This window comes from Triticum aestivum, chromosome 3B (genome assembly GCF_018294505.1).
Source record: "Triticum aestivum cultivar Chinese Spring chromosome 3B, IWGSC CS RefSeq v2.1, whole genome shotgun sequence".
NCBI lineage: Eukaryota > Viridiplantae > Streptophyta > Magnoliopsida > Poales > Poaceae > Triticum > Triticum aestivum.
In genome coordinates, this window is record NC_057801.1 from 771,937,078 (window position 1) to 771,958,826 (window position 21,749).

General features: G+C 47.1%; 2 protein-coding genes across 2 annotated transcripts in view; both read left to right on the forward strand.

The window, feature by feature from the left end:
* The window catches only part of LOC123066488 (probable jasmonic acid carboxyl methyltransferase 2), a 2,883-nt gene extending 479 nt beyond the window's left edge, over nt 1-2,404 (forward strand). The window contains exons 2-5 of the mRNA XM_044489557.1: nt 99-491; nt 572-832; nt 916-1,301; nt 1,381-2,404. Of these exons, the coding sequence (XP_044345492.1) occupies nt 99-491; nt 572-832; nt 916-1,257 (996 nt within the window). The 3' untranslated portion in view covers nt 1,258-1,301; nt 1,381-2,404. The remainder of the gene's footprint in view (nt 1-98; nt 492-571; nt 833-915; nt 1,302-1,380) is intronic.
* An 11,824-nt stretch (nt 2,405-14,228) lies between these two features.
* Nucleotides 14,229-21,749, forward strand: part of LOC123066489 (anthranilate O-methyltransferase 3-like) — a 29,035-nt gene continuing 21,514 nt past the window's right edge. The window contains exons 1-2 of the mRNA XM_044489558.1: nt 14,229-14,290; nt 14,511-14,888. Of these exons, the coding sequence (XP_044345493.1) occupies nt 14,229-14,290; nt 14,511-14,888 (440 nt within the window). The remainder of the gene's footprint in view (nt 14,291-14,510; nt 14,889-21,749) is intronic.

Genomic DNA, 21,749 nt, shown 5'->3' on the forward strand with positions numbered 1-21,749 from the left:
AATGTAACTGTATTTCTGAAATTTAAAAGAAGAAATTAGGAAGCTAAGAAGCTGAAAGATTATACTAGATTTTCTGAAGAAGTTCAAATCAACTGCAGAACGCTCAGCAGAACAGGATGAAGCTCCTGATAGAAAGAGCCATCATAAATTTATGCAGCAGCAGCACCACCTTATTACCTGACAAGATGGTGATCGCGGACTTGGGCTGTTCCTCTGGCCCAAACGCGCTAGCACTGGTGTCGGTCGCTGTCGAGGCGATCCATGATTACTGTCTTCAGTTGCAGCAGCCACCACCGGAACTGTGTGTGTTCCTCAACGACCTGCCTGACAATGACTTCAACACGGTGGTGAAGAGCCTCGTCACGCTCCGTCGATGCGACGGGCCTGTTGTCGTGACGGGTATTGCACCAGGGTCGTTCTACGAGAGACTCTTCACTAGTAGCTCCGTGCATCTTGTGTGCTCGTCCAGTAGCCTGCACTGGCTGTCAAAGGTGTGAGTTTGACACTGCTCGATGAATCGATCCATTGTATTAACTTGCCAATTCTGTAAACAAAACCTTTATCTTCACAGGCTCCTGAAGTTCTAACGAGGAACCAGATCCCGGCTTACTACATTGATGAGCATGCTAGGCGTGAGAAGCTCCCTATGGTCCTTGGGGCATATGAACAACAGTTTAGGAAGGACTTCAGACATTTCCTGGAGCTGAGAGCCAAAGAATTAGTCCCGGGAGGACAGATGGTTGTTTCTATTATAGGGAGGCATTCTGATGGCATTGCGCACTTTCACATCTGGGACATTCTTGCTCAGGTTCTAAGCCTTATGGCCTCAGAGGTACAAATTCTTAGTTTTTAGCATAGAATTTTATCATTTGCGGACGAAGGCACAAGTAATTGATCTTTCGTGATGATCGACAGGGTGTAATCGACAAGGCAAAGTTTGATTCCTTCTATGTGCCAGTCTATGGGACTTCGAAGGAAGATATAAGGGAGGTCATCCAAGAAGAGGGGTCCTTTTCGATCAAGGAGATTCTGGTGCATGACTTTTTAAGCGGCTTGGACAACACGCTCGTCACCCCAAGCTGGATCGCCAACCAGATAAGGGCCGTGTATGAACAGATAGTTGTGCAGCATTTTGGAGATGTGATGGACGAATTCGTGAGGATCGCGGAGCGGCGCTGGGGCCTGGACAGAAGCTTGCTGCAGGAAGAGCATGCCGGATTAGCTATGCTGACTCTGTCGGTCGCCAAGGCACGATGAATTGATGACCGTGGCCGGTGGTGTGACTGCTTGCTTTCCCAAAGGTATGCCACATTTGATGAGATTGAACCAGTAATTTCTTTAAGGCAAATTGTTAACAGTTTCCTTTGGTTTGTTATCCAGGACGGTGAGTTGGTGGCCGGTCTACCAACCTTTTAGAAGGCAACTTGTTTAGAAGGCAACTCCATGTTTATGGATTGCTTCTCCTCTATGTTTATGGATTTTACACATTTCTATTATTCTGTTATTTGAATATACTATTTTATATATTGTAAAAGTGCATGACTTGTTTGTCCAAGTACATGTTCATGCCGCGACATTATTCTAGCTTTCAGTTATTCAGGTCCGTGACTGTCACTGTATTCTTAATTTCTGTCCTTAATCATGCTCCTTACTCTGTTCCATCAGCCCAGCTACTACACTGCAGTCCTGCATAGTGATCAGGATCAGCGTTGGGCGAACGACTGGTTCGGCGATGCCCTCATAGTGCTTGAGCAAATGCCAGAGTGTAAAAACGTGAAGATGCTTCTCAGGTAATCAAAATCCTTCACCAAGCCATCTCTGGACTGGGTAGTGGCTGACGTCCATGGCGATACCAAGCTGGGAGGATGGGAGAAATAGAGGAGGGGGGAGGAAGTAGTATGCACTTACGTCTAGTTGGCTTGTTTATTTTTGCTTTAAGAAAAAAAATCGACTTGCTCAAATAATCTTTTCACTGTTTTAGCCAAGTATTTGTCTTTTCTATTTTCATCCCACAATGCAACCGAGGATGACGCCCAAGGGTTACGTCCTAAATTTCAGCAGAACTTCGACGTCATCCTCAAAAAATTTCCAAGTTTTGTCATGACATTTTGCCATTTATTTTCCTTGGGGCGCATTCCTATTCGAAGGCCGAATGCTAGTTCAGTATTTTTTTGCTTGATGTAAATGCATTAGTTGCAAGGTTTTGGCTACCGGATACATGATAATGTTTGATTAGTTATTAAATGTGTGAAATGTTTGTTTTTTCCCATTGGATCTCACGCTTAGCGAGTTAGCCACATCAGAACAGCAAGTCTGCTAATCTCTAAAACAAATGTTACCTCTGACAGTGATATGTTATTACTATTGGTTTTGTCACTGGATCCCGTGCTGAACAGTTTAAACATACCAGCTTAACAAACTCTGCCAATCTAAAGCAGATAGTGCCAATGCTAGTGACAGGCTGTTAGTTATTATATCCTTACTAGATGACCCGGTTGCGCCAATGGCGCAAGAAGCGAATTAGAAAGAATGTTAGTAGTGAGTAAGTAGGAGATGTACTCTCTCCATTCCTAAATATAATTTTTTTTAGAGATTTCAAATGGACTACAACATACAAATTTATAGACATATTTTAGAGTGAAGATTCACTCATGTTGCTCTGTATGCAATCCCTTGTTGGAATCTCTAAAAAGACTTACATTTGAGAACAGAGGGAGTAGATGACAATGCAATGTGAATTGTATTACAGATAGTAGACTAACTTAGATCGGTTTTCAAGTGAAAAAAAAATACAATGTTCAGAAAAGCGAGTAAGTTAGGGCCTGTTCTGATTTCCTCCCACTCTAAACTTCTGAAAAATTCTGACCGAAGCCTGGCCGAACGGAATAGCTTCTCGAAGCTGCACTCCAGGAAGCCACGATGGGCTGCAGTCCATTTTTTTGAAGCGACCATTCCCCGCTTCACGTATTTGTGAATCGGAAGCTGCAGTTATTTACGGCCGGATTGCCACCGCCAAGAAAAACGGTTCGCTCCTCACCTCCAACTCGCTCGATCCCGCAGGAAACCCCTCGCTCACAACTCCCTTCCCCTCGTTCTCCTCTGCAACCCTAGCGCCGCCGTTCCGGCCACCACGCTCGGCAGCCCCCGTCGCCGGCCAAATCGCCCCCTGTGACTACAGATCCGGCCGCCCCGGTCTATTTCCCGCTGGATCCCATCTTCGCCGCCGTCCGACGCGCCTGCTGCAAGGAGCTGCGCCCCCATGTCTCAGAGGAGCTACACCCCGACGCCATTGACACCCGAGCGACTCTCCCAAGCTAGGAGCGGCACCAGGACGACCACGCCCAGCTCGTTTCTCTCTTTTTTTGGCCTGTTTGCAGTTTAGCCCGAAATGGACTGCTTCCAGCCGGCCCAAGGTGGCAAGAAGCTGGGCTTCACCGCCCCCGTTGGGCTGCCAGCTCACCCAGGTGCTGGGGAGAAGCTGCCTCGCTCCAGAACACTTTGCTTCACTCCACGTGAAGTGAGAAGTGAGGCTAGAAGCTGGATATGAGAAGCTTTTGAGAAGCTAGCAAGTCTCCGAACAGGCCCTTAGTGTGGATATGACGACAGATACAATTTATCAAACTTTGCTGATAGCAGTACATGTAGTAGAATGACATAGATCGGTTTACAGAAACACTTATATGGAGGCAGCCTCACAGCTCATTTAGGCATCTTCTTAGTCTGATTGCGGCATTCAAAGGGTGTGAATGTACAAACAGGGTGTCATTGCATTGTCTGATAATGCTTGCATAATACACTTCCACAGGTACTTAAGCGTGACGCTTCCACTGTTAAACCATTTGGCACAACCCATATAGCTATTACATTCAGAATATCTTTGCTTTCATTGGTCCATATGCCACACTTGTAGAACCAAATATCAGGGGAATCACCAACAAGATAGTTGTTGTTCTCTAGCATGCAATAAGGACTCAGGATGTCTTCCATCAGCACTGGCACATAATAAAACAAAGATGGAACAAAGGAATTACATGTGAGTACAAGACAAGCAAAACTCAAAATTAGCAGCATGGTGACAATGAATTACAGTGGGAAGACCACCAGCAATATACAGAGCTAGCATGATATTAATGCCTCAAGGGATCAGATAATTAATCATTGGCAACAAAAGAACCTACTGCCACTTTATATGGAACAAAAAAATGATTATTATGGTGAGAGCGGAATAACATGAAGTTGTAATGTGCAGCCAACAACTACAGCTATCTGTATAAGCTACTGCTACTTGACAATCTATATTGACAGAAATATTTGCGAAGTCATTCTAGTCTATCTTAAGTGAAAACATGCTTATAAGGCATCCTTAATTCTCTCTGTTGTTCAGTTTCCTTTTGATGTCACTTTATTCATATGGCAAGTATGGGTTTAATCATCAATAGACGGAAACTTTGTGTGAATCAAAATACCAAGTTTAGTATGGGAACTATAGTTTTTCCATGTCATTACTTCAAGACAAAGCATGTTATTCACACCCACTTAGAATCATAATTTCCAGTAAACTTTCCATACAGCAATATCAATAAAAAGGCTTTTGTTCTTTACCTTTGATAGAAGAGGCAACTAGCTGAGGCTGCCCTAGCATGAGGTCAAACTGTCGATTGCAGAGCTGAAGCACTATTGAAAGTAATTGCATCACCTGCTCGATGTACAAATAACCATTATATCATATATCATATTTTACGGTTAAAACGGCAAAAAGAGTAGAGAACGGCAAAAGGGAACCACACAATTTAGTCAACAAACTAAGTTTAGAGGCACAAATGTATGATGGAGCGCACGACCAAAATGGATAGATTTTGGTCGTGCGCTCCATCATACATTTGGTCCTGCCTATGACTTCTTGAGGCGCAAACGGGTCATCTATCCATTTTACGGTGTGTCCGGATGATTCTGTAGTTGCGCCCTTATGGAAGTCTTCAACACTTAAGAAAAACAAATTAGAATAAATTTGCTATACATACAGGGTTAATCAAATAAAACATTAGGTATGTTTCTCTTAAAAAGCAATATATGTTTTAATAGTAGGAACAAAAACTGTTAGCTGAATTGAATATAGAGCTCACTTGTTATAGCTGCAACTGAGCTAACTCAACAGTACAGAACATATAAATACAAAAAGGTGAAGAAAGAATGCATGAATTTTATGTGGATAGGTTTTGGTCGTGCGCTCCATCATACATTTGGTCCTGCCTATGACTTCTTGAGGCGCAAACGGGTCATCTATCCATTTTACGGTGTGTCCGGATGATTTTGTGCGAGAACTCTCAACTTATACCCAGTGTCCTTCTCCAGGTCTTCTATCTCTTGGCGTAAACGATTTTCCTAAGAACAAATCAAAATACTCAGGAGCTATCTAACATATTTAATCCAATTATCAACACCAAAAAAGAAAAGGTAGAGAGACTAAGGCTACCCTCTGAAGATAAGAACTATTTGTAGTTGCGTCCTTATGGAAGTCTTCAGCACTTAAGAAAAACAAATTAGAAGAAATTTGCTATACATACAGGGTTAATCAAATAAAACATTAGGTATGTTTCTCTTAAAAAGCAGTATATGTTTTAATAGTAGGAACCAAAACTGTTAGCTGAATCTACACTACCAAGGAAGCCAAACTATTATCAATACATTGACTTTTTATAGCTGCAACTGAGTTAACTCAACAGTACAGAACATATATAAATACAAAAAGGTGAAGAAAGAATGGATGAATTTTATAAATTTCCTTGAATCTACACTACCAAGGAAGCCAAACTATTATCAATACATTGACTTTTTTTTGAACGGACAATACACTGACTAAGCAATCAAAATGTACTTGTCAACATTTAATCTGTATGTTAAAATAAAGGCATGTGTACTCTTATTTGGATCATAGAAAACCTGCCATGACTACCTGTATGCTATTTCCAAAAATGATATCAAAACTACTTTGCAAGCTATTCTGTTTTATTTCTACAAATGTACAGAAGAGGATCAATTACTTTGGTTCTATTAGGTACCAACTTTTTTCTTTCCTTCACATAGAAAAAAACCTAGTCAGCTGAATCATGACCACCTTCAATTTTTTATATGTGCACAAGAGCACCCACAAAAATATTTATATTCTCCACAAGAGATAAAAGTACCCGGTTCTGACTTTTATAGTCACCACATTCAGTCACTTGAGTATTTGCCCGTTCGGCTGGTATATAGATACATTAAGAAATACCATGAAGCCACCGGAGGTCCTCTTGAGCTGATCAAGAGGAGTTGCTTATTTTTTGGCATTTGCGAGGTGTTTTTGCCAATCAATACAACTTAATGAGATAAATAAAATGGTATCTGACATAGTGACAGTGAGCAGTCATAACTTAGTCCTTTTGTAGAAGCATTCCAAGCAAATAGACAAATGAATGAATGCAAAGAATAGGAGGGGACCCGACCTTTTAGTCCTAGCTGATCCTATATTCTCAGTGGAAAATAAACCGACCCTTCTTCCTTGTTACCGCAACGCAATCAAATGGGATTAATAGGTCAAGATAACTACTAAATATTACTTACTCATGGATGTATCTAAGAGAAATCCAAATTGCCTCTAGAACAACCCATAAGGAATAGACGCGAAGGAAAATCCTGGCAATACATGATTAACTAACCATGGCCTAGCAAAAGTAAACTGACCATATTGTATATCTCACTGCTGATCTGTGGCAAGCGACCAACCACGATCATCGAAATTTCAGGCATTTATTTCTATTCACATGCTCCAACTGAATGATTTCAGTGAGGATACTGTATAAACAAGATGTGCATCTTATATATTTACTCTTGCAAAATTCTAATGATATACATTAGTGTTATTTTTTTACAACAATAATAAATGATCTCTGCAAAAAAAAGGTAAACCACTACAAAGACATTGTTAGATTACTATGGAAGTATCAAGACGACTCAAAAATGCCAATTCACAGTTGGTACTGGTATCAGTCCAATCCGAGGGAAGAAATAAATTGGAGAAACTTCTCTGTTCTGTACGGAGAATCACAAACCAGAAAATAATGCATCCCCTTCTTATAAAATGACCTGTACTTGCATACCTGCACCAATAGATGATGAACACATGTGAAGTCACTTTTAGAACCGCATAAATGGCTAAAGGCAACAAAAATGAATTAAATTAAGTGGATCTACCGCAGATTCATTTACCATAGGGGCTCATCTCCGCACCAAAAAAGAGGCAGATGTTCCGTTTTCTGCATCTACAACCAGTAGCAACAAAAGGTGAGATGCATGTTGCACAGAGTAGTAATGCATCAGGCTTCATGAGGCTTCCGTTTTCTGCATCTATAGCCAATACCAACAAAAGGTGAGATCCATATTGCACAGTAGTAATGAATCAGGCCACATGAGGAGGGAATCAACAGGACTAAAAGGTACCATGCGTGATGAGCTCCGGGAATCAGCAGGTCGCCCTAGGGTGGACGGACAGCAGCGCGAGGGCTGGACAGATCCGGCCGTCTCTGCGGCGCATGCTCCTCCTGCCAAGGAGGATGGCCATGGCGCCGTGGACCACCGTTGCGGCTCGAGCTCCTCCCTTCAATCAGTAGAAAGCTAGCACATATTAGTAAGGTCCCCAAACAGATATCACATAATAAAGTGCCAAGAAAATAGACAATTGATTACAACTTTCATCAAACAGAAATATTAGAAAGATCCATCTCACAGAAGAATCATCACACAAAAATATTAGAAATATTGGTTATTGTGAGAGAGAAAGGGCAGAGGCATGTATCACCTTGCCAAATGGAAGCACACCTTGCTGGTGCACATGACGCACTCAGGTCTGCAATCATGTAAAAATTGTCAGAAAACCAGAGAATCAAGCAGTAAAAATTGAGAGAGAAATACGTCGCGGACGCAGATGTGCAGCCTAGATCGGAGAGGAGGAGTGAGAAGGGAAGTGGAGGAGGAGACAAGCGAAGGGGAGAGGAGGGTCACACGGCTCCTACCTCTCGACGTGCGTGGCTCCAGAGGGTCGCTCGCCTCCGCCCCTTGCGTGCGCTGCCATGGCCATGTCCAGATCAATCGAAGAAACTCGGTTGGCCGCCATCTCCCCAATCCCCCAAGCTTGTGCAGCCTGCACGCGCCTACCGGTCCCTTCCCCTCCATCGGGGTCGCTCTCGATCTGGTCAACGCGCCACTGCTGCCCTCCCACGCGCCTCGGATCCGGCGGGCACGCCACCGCCTGGTCCTCCTCCTCCTCCTCCTCATGCATCTTCCCCCTCCCTCTCCTCGCTCTCCTCACACCCCGCGACCAGCACGCTGGCGCCGACGGGGAGAGGAGAGGAGCCGACGGCTTGCGGAGGCAGGAGTGGAGGAGGCGGCAGGGATATTCCTCCCCAGACGCCCCCACACTCCCCTCCTCCTCCTCCCCCGTCTCATCCACCCCTCCTCGTCCCGGATCCTGCCGAATCCGAGGCTTGTGGGCGCGGAGGCGAGCTTCTCCGGCGGCGGCGGCAGGAGTGGAGGCAGGGGTCGCGGGGGAGACGCGCGGGCTAGGTCACCGGCATCGGCGACGAGCTTCTCCGGCGGCGGCGGCAGGAGAGGAGGCGGGGATCGCGGGGGAGACGCGCGGGCCGGAGCTGGCCGGAACCAGCCGGCGCGATGGGGAGAGTGAGGGGTTAGCGAGAGAGAGAGAGGAGGAGACGAGTAGGGGGGCGAGTGGGACGGTGGCGGCGGCTAGGTCTTCTCCACGGGGGAGGCTGCCTTTTATATGCCTGCGCGTGAAATGACTAAAATGCCCATGGCGGGGCACGGAATTTACAGGCGGTGGCACGAGTACTGTTCATGGCGATTTAAAGGCGACGTGGCCACCTTCGTTGTGACTACCTACCCCTTCATCCTTTATAAGTTAGATTTGAACTGGACCAACCTTTCAGCCTTTCCATTGGCTGGTCCAGTGATTGCCTCAATAACCAGCTAGAAGCCTAGAAAAACAAATACTCCCTCCGTCCTAAAATTCTTGTCTTAGATTTGTTTAGATACAGATGTATCTAATACTAAAATTGTTAGAATAATCCGAGGCACTCAGTCGATCTATCGAGGACCAAGAAATCACACGAGGCACGACACCGAGATTTGTTAATGAGGTTCACTGATATGGCTACATCCCCGGGGCATGACTACGGGCGCTGCTCTCCATGACACCGTCACAATACCGCACCCCGGCCGCCCGGGCACCGGCACTTGCCGCAGGCACCCCCGCGTGCCTGTGCTATTATGTTGGCATAGGTTACATCGTGTGTCTACCCCGATATATATGAGAGGCCTAGGATACAGGTGTCCAATTAGGACACAACTCCTACCCTGTCTACACACAGTCCAAAATCAAGTCCAACTGTAACCTACCTTGTACAATAATATTCGACACAACTCTAACAAACTCCACCTTGGCGAATATTCTCCACCATCTTGAATTCGTCCGTGCGTCGAATCTCCATGTACATTGGACTTGAGATACACCATGAGCACCGCTGCTACTCCCAGACTCCATGTGACTCCACCTGCAACTGTAGTCCCTTCTCGTCTTCTTCACAGTCAACCCTCGAGCAAAATTAAGTTCCTCATTACTCTATTTTGTACTCCCAACTTTCGAAGAATCCGTTCAACACCATCACACACCGATCACTGTCTGCGTGAAAATGAACAACTCGCATATTGGACGCCACATATAAGAGTTACCTGAACTCAATGCCACCGCTCTTTCTTGACCGTCTATCTGAAACTTGAAGGAATTTCACCGTCGCCTTGTGTCACCCTGAGTCAAATTCACAGTTGTCTCACCCTTTTTTTGGATAGTCTCTGACATGTCTCACAGCTATAGCACTCCGCCTCCTTCTGTATTTGTCATCCGCACTTTTCCATGTGCACTGAACACCATAGAATATACGGCCATGTACTCTCTCAGCTTTTGACAATTTTAGACTTTCCGCCAGTTTCTCAGATTCTCCACGGTCAACTCTTGTCCATCAACTAGCACCGATAGACCCAGTCACCAACTTGAATCTGGTACTCGTCAACACTGCTTCAGCACCCTTGCACACTTTGTCTGACCACATGTCTGACCACCAGTGCCTTGGTCTGTCGCTGTGTCCCGTGCTTACCGCACGCCTTGCCGCTATCACCGCGTCGAGCCTCTGCTGTCCTGGTCGAGTCTCTAGGGCTGCGGACCCACACCACTCTAACCCCTACTGCAGAGAACCACCGATCATCACCGACCGATGCCGAGTATCACGCCTCCATCAGACCACTGGTGCCCAGTCCGATCCACGTGTCCCGCTGAAATAGGCTTCGATTCTCCGATATCTTACATCGTAGCCCCTCCATCAGCACAGAGCATAGTCATCCATCAGACTCCAGCTCCACCTTCAACATGACTCCATGTAGCTGCGCTATGCTGCCCCCCGCGCTCCGTCGATTTCAAACTCTCATTCACTGCCTTGAATCAACCCTGCGCCATAGTCTTGTCGAAGCCGCACAAGCCCTTAGGCCTGCACCACGTGTTTCCACGCCCCAGAAGTCGGCCACCATCAGCATCACGCTCCTATGTCGTCGTCGCTGAAATCACCGCCGTCTTCTGCTTTGACCGACATCCTCGTCGATCCGTCAGACAGTCCTGTCCGACCCAGCCGTGTATGTTCGACTGCAACCATGCTCCATCCTGCGTCGTCTCCGCCCCGCACATCTGTGCATTGATTGACGCCCTGTGTTTGCATGATCCTGTTTGTGCAACGCAACTTCACGTCTGACTGCGTTGTTGAACAACACCATTGCTGCCAATCTGCCATCTCAACGTAACAGGCAAAGAACTCCAGAAATAGCCCTCGGCAGTATCTGTGCACGTGTAACAACCAGTTCAATCAACTTTATACAACCATAGCAGCACGTGGACTTCCTTGACCAATTCTTATTCTCTTGCTCTTTTATCTTGTTCACACGTGAGATCAATGTGATGGCAGCCAATGGATCCCATATTCCAAACACGTTTCAGCACTTCTTGGGAACCGATAGTTTTTTCAACAAATCTCATGCACACATACGTACAGCCTCCTGCAGCTCTCCAGCTTGCGACCCGGTTGCCCTCCGGCCACATGCCCGCAACGCACGACAACACCCTGCAGCTCCCCAAGCCACACATCGAACCTGGCCATGCACAAGTCTCAGCTCGAGCAGCCTAACATTGGCATTGCCAGCTCGAAACCAGTGCAGCCCAGTCATGGGCCACCTGCTATGCCACCGCCCGCGCCTAGTCCGGCTCGGTCAGCCCCGCCTGGCCACCTGACAGCACCTGCTGGCTCCTGCGTTGCCCTAACCTGGCGTTGTCGCTGCTCCGTTGTCTCTCGCTCGCGCAGCCGCAACCTTCGATCAGATCGAGCCGATCTCGTCGACTCCCGGCTGCTGCCGCCGCTGAAGCATTGCCGCCTCGGCTGCTGGCCCACCTTCCGCGCTGCCTGCTCGGTCTGGCTCGACCAAAACCACCCGCGAGCACCCCACTGGGCCATGCTGCCGCCCGGCCACGCGCCTGCCCTAGCGAAGTGCCGCCGCTCAGGCGCAGGACTCCTACGTTTGCGTGCTTCACCGATTGCTTCCGACACCAACAGAACTCCCGCCGCTACCATCGATCTTCTCCAGTCACAGATCTCGACCACCGATCGATTCGAAAAATTCTGCTCTACCTCTAAATCAACATCTCCAGCCTTCGAATCGAACCTTGCTCATGATACCACTTGTTAGAATAATCCAAGGCACTCCGTCGATCTATCGAGGACCAAACAATCACACGAGGCACTACACCGTGATTTGTTAACGAGGTTCACCGATATGGCTACATCCCCGGAGCATGACTACGGGCGCTCCTCCCCATGACACCGTCACAATACCGCACCCCGGCCGCCCGGGCACCAGCACATGCCGCCGGCACCCCCGCGTGCCTGTGCTATTATGTTGGCATAGGTTACATCGTGTGTCTATCCCAATATATATGAGAGGCCTAGGATACAGGTGTCCAATTAGGACACAACTCCTACCCTGTCTACACACAGTCCAAAACCAAGTTCAACTGTAACCTACCTCGTACCATAATATTTGACACAATTCTAACAAAAATATGACTTGATACATCCGTATTTAGACAAATTTAAGACAAGAATTTTGGGACGGAGGGAATATTGAACTTCCAGTGCGTTTTGAGCATTGCCATGCTGATCTGGTTCCTGCATATCCAAGATCTGGAGTTTAGCTCTGCTCCAAGAAAAGCCATGACCTCCAAACAGGTGGTGTATAGAGTATGAATCAAGGTTAAGGGAAAACAAGCTATGCTCGCAACTCCGGTATTCAGGTACGTTTTCCCCACTCTTTGTAATTACTGTTTGGATGCTTGGCGTTATATGCATTAGCTGTGCATTTGATTCCAATCAGAATGTCGTCCTTCCAGCCTTCGCTTTACTCGACACACTCAACTGCAGCCACAGTAAATTACCGTCCTTTGAACTGCAGCCGTAAAATTATTGTCCTTTATCAAAAAAGGCTTTCGCCCCGCTTTATATATAAAGCACAATCCATAGCAGCACGATACAAACGCACGCCATCAAAACATACGCACGCACCCAAGGCAGGATACAAAGATGTTGAACGCAGCAACACCTCCCCTAGCACTACAATAGCCACCGGGGTCCGCCGCCGTGAACACGCCACTGCGATGAGATGAAGCCACCTATGACGAACCGTGAGCTCCAAGACGGCACTTTCAGGAAGGAAACGACACCAGAGCGTCGCCACCGCCCGACCTGAGGGTCAGAGTTTCCCCTAGAGCAACACGACGGGCAATGAGAGCCGCGACGACACCCTCAGGAAGGAAGCGAGTTTCGCCGCCGCCGGTCCGTCCGAAGAAAGAGCGGGTTTTCACCCAGGCCAACACTCACTGCCACCGAACGCACACCCCGGTAACCACATCGCCCCCAGGGCCGTAGTCACCGGGCAGCACCTAGCCACGGGCTCTGCCCATGAGCACCGCGGAACCACCACCAGGGCAACCGCCCCGGCCTCCAAGGCCTAAATACCACCTCACCCGAAACCGCCGCTACCCCAACCAAGAGATTGAGCGCCCCCAAGCATCTGGCCTCCATCGACTCGTCCTGCTGCACCATGCGCGAGACGAGCTCGGTCCAGTCGCCAGGCGCGAGACGAGCGCGGTCCTGCAGCCCCGCGCGAGATGGGCTCGGTCCTGCTGCCAGGCGCGAGGAGAGATCGGTCCTGCAACCCGGGCGCGAGACGAACGATGGACCAAAGCTAGGGACGGGCCAACCCTCCGACGACGATTGCACCCGGGCACCGAGAGAGGGGTCGAAGGCCTGCACAGGTCGCTCACCGACGGGCCGACGCCGAAGAATCCAGCCGCCGCCATGAGACGGTCCCGACCACCGCCAAGAGCCACCACCACGCCATGGCAGCCCCATCCACGCCGAGCACAGCCCGCGGCACCTGCCATCGCCGGATCGGCCGGGGGCCGGCAGGCCCGCCACCACCAGAGAGCGCAGCAGCAGGGGCGGCCACCGGAGCCGGCCACCACCTGCAGCGAGCCGGAGCCCCGCCACAACAGGGGCCCAGGCCACCCGCGCCGCCGCAGCGCCAGATCTGAGCCGCGCCCAAGATCGTCGCCGCCAGGAGCAGAGAAGCCCCAGCCACTCTACGCCGCTGCCTGCAGGCCGCGCCCCCGTCGCTAGCCACCGCCACCGCACCGCCGCGCCCTGAGCTCACGCCGCGCCGCCGCCCAGCCCAGATGGCCCACGCCATCCAGCTCCGTGCGGGGGGAGGAAGAGGCCCCGCCGCCGCCCGAGCTGGCCGGGCTTTGCCCGCCGGCACGCGGGGCGGCGGCGAGGGAAGGGGAGAGCAAGGAGGAGGGCCGAGGCCGCGCGCTAGGGTTTCCCCTCGGCGGCGCTCGCGGGAGCGGCCAGGGAGGGGGAAAATTATTGTCCTTTCAGCCTTCCCATCGGCTTGCCCAATAGTCAGTCTTTCAGAAACATTAAGTGTCAGTACATTGAGCACTACTTCCCCATTTATCTTTTCCTTTCCTATCTATCTGGTTCCTTCAGATTCAAGATCTGGAGTTTTGCTCTGCTCCAAGCAAAGCCATGGCCTCCAATCATATGGTCCATATGAATCATGGAGATGGGGAAACAAGCTATATATGCCCGCAACTCCCTTATTCAAGTATCTTCTTCTCTCTTGATTAATTCAATAGTATCGTTTCTATGGCATGTTGATCTGTTTTATTACACTTGGTTTCTCGAAACTTTTTCATCAAGATCCGCTCACAATATAGCTTATGTTACTGAGATTTAAAAGAAGAATTGGGGAAGTTAAGAAGCACGACATTTAGCTAAAAGAATACTGTAGCTTTTCTGAAGAAGTAGAAATCAATTGCAGAACGCTCAGCAGAACCGGATGAAGCCCCTGATAGAAGCAGCCATTGGTGACTTGTGCGGCAGCAGCGGCACCTCGTTCCCGGGAAAGATGGCGATCACCGACTTGGGCTGCTCTTCTGGCCCAAATGCGCTAACACTGGTATCGACTGCCGTCGAGGCCATCATGAGCCACTGCCTTCAGTTCCAGCATCCACCACCAGAAGTGTCTGTGCTCCTCAATGACCTTCCTCACAATGACTTCAGCATGGTTGTGAAGAGCCTGGTCACGCTCCGTCAAAGCAACAACAAGTCTGTTTTTATGACTGGTGTCACACCAGGGACGTTTTACGAGAGGCTCTACACTAGTGACTCCATGCATCTTATACTAGATCGGCAACGCGCCTTGGCGCGAGGGTGCCGGTCCTAACCTTTTGTCAAGCAGGTAATGCTAAATCATTAAGAAGCACGCCCTGAAGTATGTAATCAATGCACAGTTCAACACCAAAAGCAATGCAAATCTTTAACCTCATGAATTTTCCAATCAAAGTACATATCACAGAGTACAACTGAGGCACATCAAGCTCGGCACAAAGGAATAGACCAAGTAATGTTTAATAGATCAGGCTTGAGTAGCACATAGGGCAGCGAGATAGTACAATATATTGAAAGCGAAGCATTTACACAGGAGGCTAGTGACAATCAGATAGCAGTCCTTCGCCAATAATGGTTGAAGTTCCTCGTCATTCAAAGAAAAGTTGAGTACCGTTGGCCTGAAAGTGAAGAAAAAACTTAAGAGAAGGGTCATTGCTTTGGCCGTGATCGAGAGATCACGCAAGAAACAGTGTGCGCGATTCTCCAACCTCAAAGAAGGTGACGCCAATACTAAATTCTTCCACCGCCGGGTTAATGCTAGGAGGAGAAAAAATCATATCCATCGAATCAAGAACGAGCATGGTTGGGTCACCGAACATGAAGCCAAAGAAAACTTAATCCAAGACCACTTCTCTCATGTTATGAAGAAAGGAGCGAAAAGTTCAAAAGATTTCAATTGGGAGGAGCTCAATATGGAACGCCTTGACATGCATGGCCTTGACTCTCCAATGACCGAGATGGAGGTTCTTCAAGCAATCAACGACATGCCAAATGACAAGGCCCCGGGTCCGGATGGATTCACGGGCCTATTCTTCAAAAAGTGTTGGGGCACTGTCAAGCACGACCTCATGAGGGCCATTGCTCGTTTCGACTCCCTCCACACTTCGAACCTCCACTGGCTCAACTCTGCGAATGTGGTGCTCTTGCCAAAAAAGGATGGGGCAGAGGGGATTGCAGACTATAGGCCTATTAGTCTCATCCATGCGATCGCCAAGATTATTGCAAAGGTGCTCTCCACTCGGCTCACTCCGCACATGACGGACCTCATCTCCAATGCCCAAAGCGCCTTCATCAAAACGAGAAGTATTCATGATAACTTCATGTATGTTCGCAATCTTGCACGACGCCTGCACAAGAGCAAGACCCCATCCCTCCTTTTCAAATTAGATATTCGCAAGGCATTCGACTCAGTCAAATGGGAATATATACTGGGCCTTCTCCAGCGGCGAGGTTTCCCAAGCAAGTTTAGGGATTGGATCACGGCGCTTCTTAGTTCTTCATCATCGAGGATTATCCTCAATGGCATTGCCGGCAACCCAATCAAGCATGGTCGTGGTTTCCGGCAAGGGGACCCCATCTCCCCGCTTCTGTTCGTCATCGCCATTGACCCGCTCCAAAGAATCCTTGATGTGGCTACGCGAAAGGGGCTCCTCCACAAAATTCGGGGTAGGGGTTCCATGATGCGAACCTCCCTTTATGCGGATGATGCGGCCATCTTCCTGGCTCCGATCAAAAAGGATGTTGACAATCTTGCTAATATTTTGAGAGGATTTGGCGAGGTCACGGGACTTTGCACCAACTTTCATAAGAGTTCGATGGTGCCCATTCGTTGCAATAATCTTGACTTGGATCATATCACTCAAAATCTGCCGGCAACTAGGGCTTCTTTCCCCTTGAGGTACTTGGGGCTCCCCCTCTCTGTTTGGAAGCTAAGGTTGGTGGATCTTCAATTTCTTGTGGACAAGGTTGCATCCAAGTTGACAACGTATGAGGGTCAAAACATCACCACCATTGGGCGCACGGCCCTTGTCAAGTCTGTTCTCACTTCCCAAGTGATCTACTTCATCACACCGTTGATCATCCCACCAAGTATCCTCCTCAAAGTCAACCAGCTTGAGAGAGCTTTCCTATGGTCCGGCTCGGACAAGACGACGGGGGCGAAATGCAAGGTGAATTGGGAAATTGTCTGTAGGCCACTTGAGTATGGGGGGCTTGGGGTACTCAACATGGAAAAGTTCGCGCGTGCTCTGCGGCTGCGGTGGCCTTGGTATGAATGGAAGGAGCCCACCAAGTTGTGGGTCGGGATGGGCAACCCGTGCAATGAGGAGGACCTCAACTTTTTCTATGCGTCAACCACTATCACCGTGGGCAATGGTGCGAAGACACCTTTTTGGGAATCACCTTGGCTTCTTGGGCGCAAGCCAAAGAACATTGCACCATTAATATTCGAAGTCTCCTCGCGAAAGAAGTGGAAAGTGCGCGAGGCCATCAAGCACAACGCATGGATGCTCAAGATCAAGCCTCCAACCGTTATTTCCGTTGAGTTCATCACACAATTTTTCACCCTTTGGATGCTATTGGATGAGGTGCATCTTGATGCGCTCGCCGAGGACGACATTTTATGGAAACACACGACTAGTGGGCACTACTCGGCGGCCTCGGCATATAAGGCGCAATTCATAGGGATGGTGTTTTCACCCATGGACCAAATGGTTTGGAAGGTCTGGGGTCCCCCCAAAGTAAAGTTCTTTGCTTGGTTGGCACTTCAAGATAGAATTTGGACCGCAGACAGATTAGCCAAGAGAGGATGGCCAAATTGTGGTTTGTGTCCACTTTGCAAGAGGGTGCAAGAAAGCGGGTCACACCTATTCTTCAAGTGCCGCTATACTCTAAGGCTGTGGGCGTTGGTCATTGAAAAATTTCACATCTTCGAGTTGGACACCTCTTCATGGCACTTGTTGGACTCCGTCAACGCTTGGTGGACAAGCACTTGTGACGCCGGCACGCCAAACCGTCAAGCCAAAGCCTCCCTCACCATGCTTGTGTCATGGACAATTTGGAATGAGCGAAATGCAAGAGTGTTTAGGTTTAAAAGCGCTCCACCGACTATCTTGTTTAACACCATCACGACCGAGGCCAACCTTTGGGTCACCGCCCGTGCAAAAAAATTAGGGTCTTTCATATCGCGAGAGTAATAATCCATGTGGTGTCGTGGGTGATTTGTAACAAACTCTATTCTCTCTTATTTAAAGGATGAGGCAAAGCTTTTGCCTCCGTTTCAAAAAAAAAAAAAAGAAAAAACCATATTCCTGGAGAAGATATTTCAACATTTTTACAAAAATAGGTATCTACAGTGACTAAAACGGAACTATCAAGAAGGCAAGATTAGTAAACTGACATCAAGCAACTCATGTATGTTTCCTTCAAATTAGTTTGGGGAGTGTGGTAGAAAATGCAGCTGAAACTACCAAGAGAATCGAGATGGTTTAGTACGACATAACACAAGCAGGCCATAGTAGTAGTTTGAGCCAATCTAAGAGCACTATTTTAATATGGCATAGCAATATAAACTTCGTCGAAACATCTTGACATCTGGATAACTGGTCATCAGGGCTGAAGCAAATGATTCTCGAGTCTCGACGTCAATCGACCATCAGTGGTGAGTCACCTGCATGAAGAAGGCGTTGTCATTTATCAGTAAGAGGTTAGTCAGCAAATATGTCACCTAAAGATCGTACAACATGAAGAAAACGGATCGATATTAGGTGCATGTAAAAATGTGTCAAACACATATAAGAACAAAAGACTCTACATGCTGAAGTATAACTGGGGCAGCAGGGTTAAAAACATGACGACAGCTGCGACCAACTCAATCAAGAAACTAATACCTATAAAGGGAAAATGAAGGCATGTCTCAATAGATATAAACAACAAAGTTTGTTATCTATATTGAATGAAATAGATCAATGTAAACTCGCCATGAAATGAATCCAAATATATTGGGCTCCATGGGCAAACAACACCTTTGTTGCTTCATGCTGAACTACTTTATGTAAGAGAAAATTTTAAGCTTTAGTGGCAAGCAGGCAGGTGAAGTGTCATATTTGTAAATGTGCAAAAGGTTATCTATTGAATACCATGTGAATGGAACATGTCTGCCTTGCATACAATTTTGGAGACTAAAGAAGCTCAAACCAAAGCACCAGATGAATTTAAAGTAGCAATTGTGAGAACAAATACTTGGTTTACAGAATGTTCCTAGAGCTCCACCACAAAAATGTGTTGGCCTATTATCTCTTCCCCTGGAGCAAAGCAAGATGGAAAATGAAGAATGAAAACAATGCGTTTAAATAAGGGACATGCCAGGAGGGTGTGGCTCGATGTGCAAGAATATAAATTCAGTACTTGCCCTCCACCGTTGTCGACGATGCAGCCACCTCCATGCGGACATTCACTAGTAGAAAAACACCCATTAGTCCCGGTTCGTAAGGGCCTTTAGTCCCGATTCATGAACCGGAACTAATGGGTCGTTACTAATACCTCCACCCATTAGTTCCGGTTCAAACACGAACCGGAACAGATGGGCCTCCACGTGGCCGGTCCGTCGAGCCCAGTCAGGGAGGCCTTTGGTCCCGGTTGGTGGCTCCAACCGGGACCAAAAGTTCATGTTTTTTTTACAAATGTGGCTGCTTTAGGGGTTTTGGGGGTTATTTTTAGGTTGTTATTAGCTAGCTAATAGAGAGAAGTGTCCTCTCTTATATCAACGGTGCTGCTATGTTCATTTCACCCGCTGATATAACATGCTCATGCATGCGCATCATACATCATCATATATAATAACAAGTCCTATGCATCATCATACAACTTCTACTCGTTATTAATAATAAGTCATGCGATCATCCTCATAGTCATCGAATCCAACCCTACATAATTGTTCTTAGCACATGATCATCAGTATCAGATAGGACCTAAACTCCCTTAAGGTAAAATAGCATAAAACAATATAGACCCTGACTCTCCATTATGAAGAATGGCGATCATCCTGTCTCCAATTCTTGCCCTTCGCTGCTTATTGCTTCCAAGAAGCTCCTTACGACTGTCCATACATTTTTTTTCCATTCTTTAATTGTTATGTCTCCACTTCTTTTAGAAACCCGGTATGGACAGTTGAGATTCATAGGACGATCTGGTTGTATGTTCAAAACATGAAGGCTACCATGCGTATACATCAGATGAGGCACACAATCATTCAGGATTATCTATTGAAAAACATAGTAATAACTTCATAGTTATCAATGATGTACTAGTTTTAGAAGTGTGCAAAAAGATCACGGATGTCGTAATAGTAAAAAAATCTTACCAGGGTATCTCCATGGTAGTTACCGTAGTTCAACACGTGCACTAGTGGCACGTATTGACCATAATGTTGAGGAGTTTGATTGTAGATATTGTAATTCTCAAGATCAGTACAAAATGTGACCAGATGAGTTTTCTCCTGATAAGTTAATTCGGAGCCTTCGGTGTAGTAGGTTCTGTCTACCATCTTCCGCACATTCTTTGAAGAATAAAAATAAGCTGTCAATGGAGATAAGTTGTCAACTATTTTTAAATAAACAATATAAATTACTTAATAACTATGTTAAGCTCACATGGGGGGAGAATTGGAGGTGTATCCACAAGGACCTAAATCGAAGGTCTCTCTTGCTCGATTGTAGGATCACCAAGATCCATGGTGACAAACATACCCTCATCAAGACCATACATCTTGCAAAGTGCTTCCCAATTTTTGCAACCAAAATGGGTTACACTCTGAGCATTGTACAACTTTACTTGAAAATCCACACCATGATGGGTACTTAGGATAATTTTTTGGGTTTCAAAATTTCATGGTCTTCAAAACCCATCCTCTCCAAGACATAGCGTCTTGCAAAGTATGGGATAAGCTAGTCGAATTGGAAAAGATGAAAAATATTGTCATGATTAAAATAGTTGAAGTCATGAGTAATTACGAAAAAAACTATTGTCGTCGGTTGCGTACCGTATGAACATCGAAGGTCTCCTCGAGCTTAATGCTGAAGCAACGATCTTCGTCCAGCTCAATGAACCTGTCGCAGATACCTCGGTCGTCGTGGCACCAGTCGCACTCCCCCGGGCGGTTTTCGTCGTCCGAGTACGAAATTTCCGGCCTATGTTCATAATTCAAATATTAAACTAGATTATTAATCACGGGTTGACTATCGGTGATGCACGTAGCTCCTCCTTTCATTTCCGAGTGCATTATTACATCAAATTGTCTAGCACACGGGAATGAAGGAAAACTTATCCAATATGAGCATTCAATAAGCAAAACCAAATTATAAAATAAGCAAAACCAAATCATAAAATAAAGTAGTATTCAAATTAGCATGCATTCAATAATTATAAGCAAAAGTACATCATCTCTTGGTATCCGTACATCGTCGAATATTATCACTAATATAGCATCACTAATACAACTAGAACCGTAGCGCCCGACGGGTATCGATGCGGGCGGTGGACACCCAAAGATAAGGAACCATCACAGGATCATAGCTCCAGTGAGATCCCTGAAGAACCTGCCAGGTATTGTCGAACCTGCCCTCCAATGCAACCATGTAGCGACGGACGTGCTCGTCCTCCTCGCTGACACGGTGACGTACCACCTCCGCGGTGTTCGGAAGCCTCGGCACCGTCACTGGCCCACGCGACCGTCACCAAACAAGGATCGGGTCAACAATGGGCTGCCTCCTCACCAACCTACGTCCCCCGAAAGGTAGCACCTCCTAATACCAGCCCGGTGGAGCCCAGTCCCGAACATGGCCCTGATCAAGCAAGCCTCCACCGCCGAGTCGACGACGACGAGGATGCGGGATAGGCATCGCCAACGTCGATGCGGGAACTACTTCTATATATAGTTAAATAAAGTAGTTTTATTAATTAAATCAACTAGCTAGTTCAACTACTAAACACTTACTATAAATAAATAAAGTAGTACTTACTAAAAACAAACTACTTCTATATATAGTAAAATAAAGTAGTTTATTAAATCAACTAACTAGTTCAACTATATATGAAGTT